This window comes from Lithobates pipiens, unplaced genomic scaffold (assembly GCF_037356315.1).
Source record: "Lithobates pipiens isolate NorthernLeopardFrog02 unplaced genomic scaffold, aLitPip1_a1.2 Scaffold_3, whole genome shotgun sequence".
NCBI classification, from domain to species: domain Eukaryota; kingdom Metazoa; phylum Chordata; class Amphibia; order Anura; family Ranidae; genus Lithobates; species Lithobates pipiens.
The window spans coordinates 90,612,133-90,624,484 of record NW_027507790.1 but is presented as its reverse complement, the minus strand read 5'-3'; the positions used below and the strand labels follow the sequence as shown (position 1 = coordinate 90,624,484).

The following is a 12,352-nucleotide window of genomic DNA, read 5'->3' as shown; positions in this document are numbered from 1 at the left end:
GTGTATTGTTATACTACATATCGCTCTTCAAAAGGAGAAAAGACTTTGGGATCAAAGGCATAGTTTCATGAGAGAGCTGTAAGTAAATGGCACACCTATTGGGGTTAATTTACTAAAACTGGAGATTGCAAAATCTGGTGCAGCACTGCATAGAAACCAATCAGCTTCCAAGTATTTTTTTTTGTGAAAGCTTAAAGCTGAGTTCTAGTCCCCAAATGTTTTTCTTAAACACTCCTCCATACATGTCTAAACATATACTGCAACATTTAGACCCCTTTCACACCACACCGCACCTTGCGTCGGCGGTAAAACGCCGCTATTTTTAGCGGCGTTTTACTGCCGGATTTGCGTCGGATTTGTGGCGCATTTCGGCCGCTAGCGGGGCGCTTTTACCCCCCGCTAGCGGCCGCGAAAGGGTTAAAACCGCCGGCAATACGCCGCAATAGCGGCGTTTTGCCAGCGGCATTACAGCGCTGCCCCATTGATTTCAATGGGCAGCAGCGGTGGAGGAGCGGTAAACACACCGCTCCTTCACCGCTCCAAAGAAGCTGCTGGCAGGACTTTTTTCTGACGTCCTGCCAGCGCACCGCTGTAGTGTGAAAGCCCTCAGGGCCTTTCACACTACACACAATGGTGCAACTTCTTAAGGGCGTTTTGCAGGCGCTATTTTTAACGCTATAGCGCCTGCAAAACGCTCTGGTGTGAAAGGGGTCTTAGAACATGTCATATGTGTAGTTCCCTGTAGTTTGTGTTAAAATATTTGAATACCAACCAGATTTCAGAAGCAGGCAGGTTCCAGCTGTCGGCATCTGAAGCTATCTTCTCTTAATTTCTGGGATTTGGTGCATTTGGCTACCCAATGTACACCTCCTGATCTTGCACCTATGCAGTAATGCCGGTAATGTGCAGTAATGCTGGTCTGGGAATAACGCAAGATTTTGTCACTTGGCAATTCATATGGACTCCTGGGATACATGAAGTCGCTATCCCAGTAGTCGATGCGAATCGCCCAGTAATGATATTGCCTAAGCAGCCGCAGCTGCTGCTGAAAATACAAGAAAAAAAGTATTTACTTTAAAAAAAAATGCCATTGGAAAAAGCATTCTCTACTGCCACATGTAAAAAAATGGGTGGAACGCCACTTTAATTGAAAAAGCTGAAGTTTGAAGCTGATTGGCTACCATGCACGGCTAAATCAACCCCATTCTTAGTCTTTAAAGGATTCCAGATTGCTGATCAGAGAACAGTACTGCTTGGCCTTCTGAGCCTTTTAACCACTTGCAGACCGGACCATTTTGCTGGTCAAAGACCAGACCACTTTTTGAGATTCGGCACTGCGTCGCTTTAACTGACAATTGCGCGGTCGTGCGACGTGGCTCCCAAACAAAATTGACGTCCTTTTTTTCTCACAAATAGAGCTTTCTTTTGGTGGTATTTGATCACCCCTGCGGTTTTTATTTTTTGCGCTATAAACAAAAATAGAGCGACAATTTTGAAAAAAACGCATTATTTTTTACTTTTTGTTATAATAAATATCCCCCAAAAATATATAAAAAAACATTTTTTTCCCTCAGTTTAGGCCGATACGTATTCTTCTACATATTTTTGGTAAAAAAAAATCGCAATAAGCGATTATTGATTGGTTTGCGCAAAAGTTATAGCGTTTACAAAATAGGGATAGTTTTATAGCATTTTTATTAATAATTTTTTATTATTTTTTTTTTTACTAGTAATGGCGGCGATCAGCGATTTTTTTTGTGACTGCGACATTGTGGGGGACCCATCGGACATTTTTGACAAATTTTTGGGACCATTGTCATTTATACAGTAATCACTGCTATATAAATGCAGTGATTCCTGTGTAAATGACACTGGCAGTGAAGGGGTTAACCAGGGGGTGGCAGTGTAGGGGTTAAGTGTTCCTAGGGGTGTGTTACTAACTGTGGGGGGGTTGGGCTTTCATTTAGTGAACACTGATCTCTGCTCCAATCACATGAGCAGAGATCAGCGTCACTAGTTGCTAGGCAGAATGGAGAAATGCTGTTTACACAGCATTTCCTCCATTCGGCCACTCCGTGAGACGATCGCGGGTATGCCCGCGGCAATCGAGTCCGCGGGTCCCGCGACCGGACTCACGGGGGTCCCGACCAGCGCGGGAGTACGCCGCCGGCGGTGCGCTCCCGATGGCAGGGCGGCATTGAATATTGGACGTACCTGTACGCCAATATGCCTGCCCGTGCCATTCTGTCGACGTACATCGTCGTGCGCTGGTCGGGAAGTGGTTAAACATGGGCTTGGGGGTTCTGGCCACCATCTGAAGTCCTTCCAACTTTTCGGAACAGCTTACTTGCAAACATTTCCAATAGATTTTTGCCCAAATTATGCAAACCTATACTTTGATTTACAGTGAAGTAATTTCCATGCTTCTTCGCATGTCAGCCAGAAACAAAAAAAATACTGATGAGGCAAAAAAAATATTATTCTGGTTTCAGTGTTTATTTCATTTGATAGATGGGATTTTCACCTACTTGACATTTTTCCAGAAAACCTTTCACCTTAAAGTTTACAGAGATGGTTGTATGTGTAATAAAAAAATGTAAAGGTATGCATTTAAATGACAAAACACGCATGTGGCATTCAATCTAATATGGGTTTAACTGGGTAAATGAAAAGTTGAAAAGTATATTAATGTCCTGTTGAAAATGTATAACTTTGTAATGCCCAATATTGACTTCAAGGAAAGAGAATATTGTTCTTAAACAAAGCACTAGCAATTCTGCATCTATAGAAGCAGTTCACTTTTGGGCACAAGTTCACAAACGGTATGCCCTAAAACATAGGAGACCTCAAAAATGAGGAAGGATTTCATAAATGTATTTACTGATAAGACATTTTTTATTACAAGAATATAAATATAATTGTATAAATATACACTATAAATCACTCATACCCATTTATAAAGAAATTTGCTCAGGATATGCTCTATACTGAGGAACTTCTTGCAACTGGTTACATGGATTTTAACCTCTAATAATAGGGAAAGGACTCAAATGAACACAATGAAAATAATGAACAGACTTCCATGGGAACTTGTGATAGCAGATTCAGTAGATTGCTTCAAAAAAGGATGCATTTTTAAAAGCCCAACATATAAATTGCCATTTATATTATTAAACCACACTAGAATGTGGGTCCAGGGAGTTAGCCACCAACTGGTCAGGGTCTGGAAGTAATGTTTCTCATACTGGAGTGAACTGGATCATGCTTTTCTAAGGATTTGGTTCACCTTTCTATTGTTAATTTAGGGGCTACGATTTCTTAGGATGCAAGGTTTTATAGTTTTACCTATTTAGTTGTTAAATATTAACCATTGCAGCTATAAACATAGGAAGCATTTTCACATGAAATAAGCTCAACCTAGAAAATATATTCTAGCCAGACTGGCACTTACTACTCAGTCAAGCCCTTCTCTACTAGGATGGTGGAACTTGTTTCATGCTCCACAAAACTTTACTTACAAGGTTCATATAGTGTTTCCCTCTCACTTTCTGGAGGCCACCATAGCCTGATTTGTTTTCCAAGGACTGGGAGACTCTGGGGTTGATTTAATAAAACTGTAGAGTGCAAAATCTGGTGCAGCTGTGCATGTTAGCCAATCATCTTCTAATTTCAGCTTGTGCAATTAATCTTTGACAATAAAACCTGAAAGCTGATTGGTTTCTATGCAGAGCTGCGCCAGATTTTGCATGCTCCAGTTTTAGTAAATCAATCCCTCTGTGAGAAGTAGCATAATTAGGTTAATGCCAGATTTTCATGAAACTCACTAATGCTCTCCAATGACTTCATAATTTGGCGGGGCAAGTTTTGTAGTTAGGGGTCCCAGCATGTAACTTTCTCCCAGGTAGGCACAATGAGGGAAGGGATTTGTATGTTTTCATTTATGCTGTTTTTTTTTTTTTTTTTGCATTCATTGACACTTACCTTAGCTTTGATAATGACGCACTGCAAACTGCTATTGGCTTGGTCATACCACAGGCTAAATTCCAAGGCTCCCAGTGTGGCTTTGCAAGAAAGAATACAAGTAATTATTTTTAGCAAACTAAAATCATTCATGATTAAAATGATACACATAGACCCTAGAAAAATTTGGTCAATGCACCTAACTACACTGCTGTTAAAATGAATGGAGGACTGAGCAGAGATTTATTTTTCCTTTGTTTATCGTAGTACTATGAATGACTGTTAATCAACAATGGCATTCTCTTTGCCACTGGAAAATAAACCAAATTCTTCATGGGCTATTAACAAACAGTTTGTCATTTGCAGCAACTGTGTTGAGGAAATATAACAAAATCAATGAGGCATTACTCTTTTAAAGTGGCTCTACACAAATCTTGCTTGTTCCCTCTACACACCTGTTGATGGCTTCCTTCCCTCTGTATAATGCCCCGTACACACGGTTGGACATTCTGACAACAAAATCCATCGGATTTTATCCGACTGCTTTTGTGCCAAACTTGTTTTGCATACACATGGTCGGACAAAGTTGTCGGAAAATCCGCTCATTCTTAACAAGGTGACGTACAACAAGTACGTCGGGACAGTAGCCAATAGCTGTGGTCTCTTAATTTATTCTGAGCATACGTAGCACTTTGTCAGAATTGTCTACACACGATCGGAATTTAAACGATCGGCTTTTGTTGTTGGAAAATTTTAGATCCTGCTCCCAAACTTTGCGCGTTGGAAATTCCAACGGAATAAGTCCAATGGAGCCTACACACGATCAGATTTTCTGACAACATGATCCAATCGCACATTTTCCATCGGAAATTCTGACCATGTGTACAGGGCATAAGAAACATCAATGTGGGTTTCCTACCTGCACTTTGTCTACATAAGAAGTGAAAAGAATACTTTCCCATATATACATAGTAAACAACAATAATAAATCTATTATGTAATATATATTACACAGTAAGTTCTGGAAAACTGGCCTGTAGGAGTTCACATTTGACACCCCAAATTAATTTTCTGTTAGTATGATGTAAGTAGATGAACACAGAGCATATGCAGCAACCTGACCCATGCCTGAACAAGATACATACATATCTGATTATTGTTGTTATTGCCAGATTGGGCAATACACATGTTAGCAGATTTTTCATTTCTCTGGTCAATGTGCCTTGGCCTAGACTACTGGGGATGAATCAGTAAGCCAGGATAGATTTTTTTTTTGCTAATTGCTTCATAGACAAGTCTGTGCCTACAGCACTTCTCCTCTCTACTTCATTAGTGCAAACTTGCATTTTGCCTGTTCTAAAGTTATTTTAGCTTGAACAATTTTTGCTGGTCATATGGCTTATAATTGGAAAGTTTTTTTCTGCAGTTAGAAACAATTTCTTTCCGCTGGCTCAGTTGAGGACTCTGATTTAAAGTGAATAGTTTCATTTATAATGCCTATCTATATTTTTTATGGTCACTCAAAAAAAATATTTTTCATTCCCTTTTGGAGCCACCAGGTGGAGCTTTAGGCTCCTTTTCCCATTTTCAAGGCCCTCTCTTTTATGTAAAGCCTGTTATTTACAGAATTCAATGGGTTTTTGTTTTACCAAAGGAAAATATGTTTTTCACTTACGGTAGCAAAGGGAAAAGGGAAGTTTCCCTAGGGCTTAGTGAATGCTGTGGAGCTTTGATGACTTCTATCATTCATTCAAGTTCAAGCAAAAATTTAGTGTTTTTTTAATTATTTTAATTGCACGTGACTGGGTAATCTTTGCAAGGCAAGGTAAAATCAGACAAAAAATATGCAATTATTCTTGTATTGACTTTTTTTTTAGATAACCTTTTGTGCTCTGTGAATAAAACAGCACTTATGAATATAGAAAGGAAAGTTTTCCTTTTTCATAAAAAAAAAAAAAAAAAAATCCTTTTCTTTAGTTTCTAACAGTAGAGCTGTTTAGGTCTTTAGGGGTAGCCTAACAACAATTTTGTCTTATTGTTTATGAAACAGAGCACTACTGCCATACATACTAGTTGACCCCCAAAACCAGATACCCAAAATGTTACCTTTCTTTTCCCCCTGCCTTAAAAGTTTTGTAAGCCAATTTGGAGCCATACTGTGTTATTTATGCACACACCATTGATGACTACAGTGCTTTAAAGGGTGTATTTAGGTAATTTTCTACATCCCCTTTACCATACCTTACTATTTACTGTCATCTGGATTTTTCTTGGCTTCCTTGGAGAATGGTGTTTCTCTTGGCACTTGGGTGGGCATCAAGTCTTTCAACTCTAGGTTTTCTACTTCTAGGACCAGGGAATGTTTGGTGGATGGGTGAGTAGAAGGCACACTGGGTGCCGCTTTTAAAGCCTGAGTGCACAGACCCTTAATTCAAGCTTATTTCCAGACTATGGGCAATAAAATATTCCCATATTTTTAAGAAACTATAAAAGAACCAAAAGAAGCCATTTCTGACCTCTTCATCTGCTTGTACTGTGAAGGAATTCACTCTCAAGGACCCTTCAAGATCACAACAAAGACTCTAAAAAATGGGTTTTTGTCAGTTTCAAGCAGCTTAGAAACAGCCTGCTGTGTGTTTGCATTAAAAGATAATAGGAAACAATGCTAAGATTTCTGTGCCTCTGTTATGAAATGTGAAGCTTATTTTCTCCACAATGACTATAGCCACAGAGGTGAAAAAGTGCTGTATTGCTTATTTAGAATAAGCAAATACTTTACCGTCGATAGTCTGGGCATACGTTTACTTTAAGAATTCAACCTGAATATGTGCTATAGTGCATGAGTATGTATGAATGTATTTTAACCTGTGTGCTTTTTTAATGGTATATGCACTTTGTGTGCATATGTACTAAGCTCAATTGTCAACATAATATATACGATCTAAAAATTAGAACTCTAAAAACTAAAAAGACACAGATTTCCAGTATGTTGTTTCAATATCTCGAACATATATTTGGTGTTTATTTTGGAGACATTGTTTAATAGAAACACCCTGTTCTAGCCTACTTGCCACTATATAGCGTTAACACTATATTAGTGAACATATACAGCCGCCCCACCTACTTTTACCATCTTTCTCTTCTCTAATCCCCTTTACTTTTTGTGTTTCCTATATAGGTTTAAAATAAAATCCTAACTATTTACATTTTGCAAACTGTAAATCATTAGCCTGGAAGACAGCAAATGATCTGAACTTATTTATGTAGCACCCTCCTATTTAAGTTGCAAGGGTGATGGGCAAATGTGTTTCCTCTGTAATCAGTCAGGTAGCTGTTGATCACTTTGGCTATTTTGGATCTTTCAGGCTGCAGATTTGGTTGCTCTCCCCTTCTTTCTAGAGGCTTCTGGAACATAGTAGGTTGGGCAAGGCAAATGGGCAGCCTGAATGTTTAATATGCTTCAACCAATGCATAGGAAGGCATGTCCGTTAAGTGGCTGGGGAGCACATAATCTGAGGCCTTGAACAGTCCTACTGCAGGAGTTCCCAGCCCTGTGTGCACACTGCTGGAGTTTGCTACATGCTCATTGGGGTCCCAGCTCTGGCATAGCCAGAAAGGAGTACTTCTAAGGATCCTTTTCTGGAGTTAATTAAAGGATTTCACTTAAGGACCTGGTCTGGAGAGCTCACTGAAAAGTGCCTGGTGAAAGTTGGAAAGGGTCTAGCTGTCCTATGGCATTGTGAGCATTAACTTCTCTCTCACTGAAGTCTTGTGGATATTGGGAGAAGGCATCTTGTGACATTGTGAGTACTGACCTGAGCTTAGGGTCCTAGTGACTGTGTGCTGTTTTATTTTAATGGATCAGCCAGTCTGGGATAGTTTTTAAAAAGGGACTGCCATCTGTATTTTCTCCTGCTAAGAGACTGTTCTTAGAGGCTTAGCAAAGTGAAGTGTTCTGCAAATATTCAGTAACTCTGGAGTATCCCATACCTTCCTACATCCCATCCAAGTTTTTCAGCACTAAAAATCCTAAAAAGACATCTCGTAGACGGATTACTAAGCAAGAGTGAATGAACTGTTGCGGTGTGTCTTGCTGCCACTGCTCTAATCTTGGGAAAGAATCGGTTGAAACTCAGTGGCTCCTTCGGGGGTAGCACCCCATTCAGTAAAAATACGTGAACAATGATGATGCAGTAACTCATCTCAACTAATCATATTTTAGTTAATTGACTACAGATTGTAATAGGTGAAATGTTGGCTGCAATTTGATCCTTCTCTCATTAAATACATTTATATGTACAACATGTTCTATGTATAACTAGAATTTTCATGACATCTCCAGAATTTAATATGTGGAACAATACAGAGAGAATGACCACTACCGTATGTAACGTATTAAATGTGGTATGTGTGTGAAGCCATGTGTAAGGACCTATCACATTGGCAATCAGTACTCTAACAATGGATGCTATACTTTAAGTTTTGTCAGGTTGGAAAACAACTTGCCTTGCCATGAAATCATTTACTTTTCCACCTACTCACTTGCTTCATCTGAGTCATAGCTATTAGCTTCCTCCTCTTCATCTTCTTGTGGTTGGGACTGCCGTGTGGGAGCTGCTGTAGTGGTCGAAGGCACAGCAGCAGAGTAGGATACAGTCTGGCGAAGAGGTCGGTCCTCTCTGACACCTTGTGCTGTGAATCCTATGGGCTTCTCCTCCCTGGGTGCTGCAGCTGTGTATGCTTGTTCGGACTGGGATACAGGGGGACCACCTGTGGAGAACATTTAGTTCCTTGTGAATAATAAATGACAGACGCTATTCAAGGAATCTTACAAGGATTGTTGCTTGGAACACTAATCTCTCAGTTAGAATTAATGCTTCTTTTTTTATTTTTTTAGGTATGATGTATTTTATACATCTATATGGAATCAATGCCTACAAAATGTTGAAAGTGTACCACTTGGTGGTGACTTCTATACAGAAACTATTCTGCTAAAAGAGACAGCTGCATGATTAAGAGAAGAATCACACCTCCTCCCACTCTGCTTGTAGACAAGGGTGTTGCTTAATTAGTCAGTGTCTTTTGGCAAATAACAAGCATGAAGGCAGTGCTAGACTTTCTTTGTAGAAAGTCAGGCATGTTGTGCAAACTGGTTGTCATGGATGCACCCTTCCATAAATAAGGCGGCTATAAATCATATAAAATATCATATAATTATATAAAATATCAGTTTGCTAAATTACAAAATAAATGTTAAAAAATAATTAAAGCCAATAAGAACTCCAGTACAAACAAAAACATTTATATTGTTTCTAATGCCATGGCTTTTTAAAATACTACTACAATTGTTTCTTAAATATAAAGAGTTCAGCGAGCCTCCACTAATCCAAAATGCCTTAATTATCAAAAATCTTCTGCTGCGTGTTAAACATGTCTCATATATCATGCAAATGTGGATAGATAAATATATACGCTGCGATTTCCAAGGTCATACATATGTCACACGCATTGTAAATTTAGTTTTTGCCTCAGAACCTTACAGTACGGAGGGTTAATTGAATAGGTAAGCCTCAACACCAATCTGGCCGGGCCATGGTTAATGTTCTGCCTGGTCATGTGAACGGTGAGGTGCACATGACAGGCTAGAACCAGGCCTGGTTGGATGTTTGAGTATGGCCCTCTCGGAGCCAATCAGCGGGAGTGCCGGCCCGCTGAGGAGTCTGGGAGAGGGTACTTAAACAGGTGTGGGTCGCGTGTCCTGGGTTTCGGAGTTGTTTGAGAGACTCGTGTGGTCTGTTCTGGTTCCAGGACCGGGGTAGCCCCGTGAGAGGTCCCGGTCACAGGGTGTTCGACATCCCGCAACATGTTCCTGTCAGTGGCCCCTGATAGACCCGACTGATCTGGGGTAGGGATCCATCTGTTCCCAAGTCTCAGAACCGGCTGGTCCGAGGCGCTGTAACTGAGGGAGGATTCAGAGTGTCCGGGTATGCTCTCGGCTTGGAGGGGCACCGCAGCTCATGCAAGTGATCGGGGGAGGACTCTTCGGAGGAGGGCCGACAAGTGGCATTCTGAGAAGTGCCTGGTTACTATAAGGGAATACTTATTGAAATTACCAAAAGATATACTAAGTCGAGTACCAATATGCTTAGGCTTGCATTTCAATAGGTTCAGAATTAAGACACAAGCATACTGGCTTACGTGACAAACTATATAGATAACGTGACTAAATGACAGATAGCTGTATGTTTCTCCAGAGGGTCTATGTAAGATATTGATATCTCAGGAAAATATCTGCCTGTGTTTTCTTCTCTGAACATTATTGAAAGGCACAAAGCTAAGATAAGGACTGGTTACGCAAGAATATGGTCAGTCAGTAGATGCTGAAAGGGCAAAATAACTGTCAGGAGATTGTATTAACCTTTGACTTACATTTCAGGAAAGAACTAATGTCATGAGTTAAGAAATTGACGATGTATGTGTAAATCACCCGATTGGCCCCTCACAGGGCAGGGCTTTGTGAAATACCATTTAAAAGAAGGTCCACTTTCCATTAAACCCTGTAATCTTCACCACGTACAAATGGAGTGTATGTGTATTGATTAACCGCCGGCGTTTGGGACCTCCATTGAGCCACTCCAGCCTAGGCTATCCAGGGGAATCTAGAAGACGAACACCTTACAGTTTTGGTACCAGGAAGTGGGGTTTGCACAGGTAAGTCATATTTACACCTTTTACCTCTTTTTATGGTAATTGGCGTTTATGCTTGACCTGTCCAAACAACCATTATAAGAAATTTAATTGTATATATATATATATAAACTGTGCCTTCGCAACGGACTAGGCTGGTCCCTTGGGGGGTGAAAAGGGTTTGCAGGTATTGAGGAGTCTGACTAGGTTAGTCCGACTATAAACTAAGAGAGAGATTCATGATTATATTCTAACACGGGAGGTATCATATACGCCCGTGACATAAGGATTGGCTAAATGGACGCCCACTTTGAGAACTTTTAAAAGTGCACTATAAATAATGAAATGCATCATGATGTGATTACTTGATAAATGTACATGTAATGTTTTAAAGCTGAAATCTTAAACCATAAAAATATGTCTGTTTCTCTTTAGGTGCAAGCGTAAGTATATAGAGTATTAACGTTGTATAAGATATAATTATATAGAGTGGATATCTGTTTGAATAAACCTAAATGTTGTTAAATGAATACAGAGTATTAAGAACCAGATTGTAGTGAGGTAGCACCCGCCTGTTCACACTGCACGCTAGGTTTATTTTTTCTTAGCATTTATGAAATGTAGATTCTTTTGACCACTAGACCTACAGGCTTCTCTTGCAGACTTGGTGTAAGAGGGGTATATCCCGCCACCAGGAAAGATTTACCCTTCATCGTATATTAAGGGTAAATCTTCATAGTTTTATATAAGTCCATCTGCCCCAAAAAAGATCAGGGATCCTACTCCCAGACCAGAGACCGGATTGTTGAACAAACCGGGTGTTATCACCTGTGTCCTGTCACTAGACACACACTGCCCAGACTACTAGATGGGGAATTCTGCAGCAACCCAAGCCATGGCCACCCCATCACCCTATGAATTTGTCAGTAATATGATCCCTGGCCCCCAGGTAGAACCATTTTGGACACAAGTCCGAGAAAGGTGTCAGCAATTGGGGATACATGACCCAGGGCCATATGGTCCTTGTACTGAGGAAGACTGGCAGGAAGTAAGTAAAATATGCCAAATCCACAAAAATTCGTACCCTCCAGGGAAGTGGGAAAATATTCAATATATAAAAGATTGTTACCATGCATGGGATAAATGTCTACACAAATATAAAAAGAAGCATATTAATAAAACTACAAAGCTTACTCCAAATATAGGACCCAGTGCTATGGCTGAAGCCACTGCACCCCCTTCACCTCCCCCTCCCCCTCCCCCGCCTCAATGTCCACCCCCACCTTATGTTATGGTAAAAAACGAGGATGGGACGCCAGGTTCATACCTTCAACTATATCCTTCACTGGATCCTGTAGTCCTAGCCGCCATAGCACACACCACAGCAACACCACAACAAGTGGCCCAATGGGAACAAGTAAGTAGGGGCAGAGAGGAAGAGGGGAGACAGGAAGAAGTTACAGGACAAGAAGAGGTGGGTAGTCCCGAAAAGCAGGAATTAGAGGCAAAGATAAAAGAGTTTGAAGAGAAGAAAACGGAGGAAGAAGAGAGAATAGGGAAAAGGAGAACTGAGTTAGAAACACTTATGGAAGACCTAAAACAAAAAGAAATAGTCCTCAATGAGGCAGAAAAGGTACAAGTGGATAGGAAAATAGAGTTAGAAAGGTATCAGAAAGACTTGGAAGAAAGGGTGAAGGAATTCCAG

The 12,352-nt window shown here is 40.3% G+C and overlaps 1 protein-coding gene across 1 annotated transcript in view; it reads right to left on the bottom strand.

The window, feature by feature from the left end:
* RPH3A (rabphilin 3A) overlaps window positions 1-12,352 on the bottom strand; it is a 396,706-nt gene that overhangs the window by 65,666 nt on the left and 318,688 nt on the right. The window contains exons 11-12 of the mRNA XM_077462038.1: window positions 8,503-8,730; window positions 3,982-4,061 (exon numbers count right to left, since the gene is read on the bottom strand). Of these exons, the coding sequence (XP_077318164.1) occupies window positions 3,982-4,061; window positions 8,503-8,730 (308 nt within the window). The remainder of the gene's footprint in view (window positions 1-3,981; window positions 4,062-8,502; window positions 8,731-12,352) is intronic.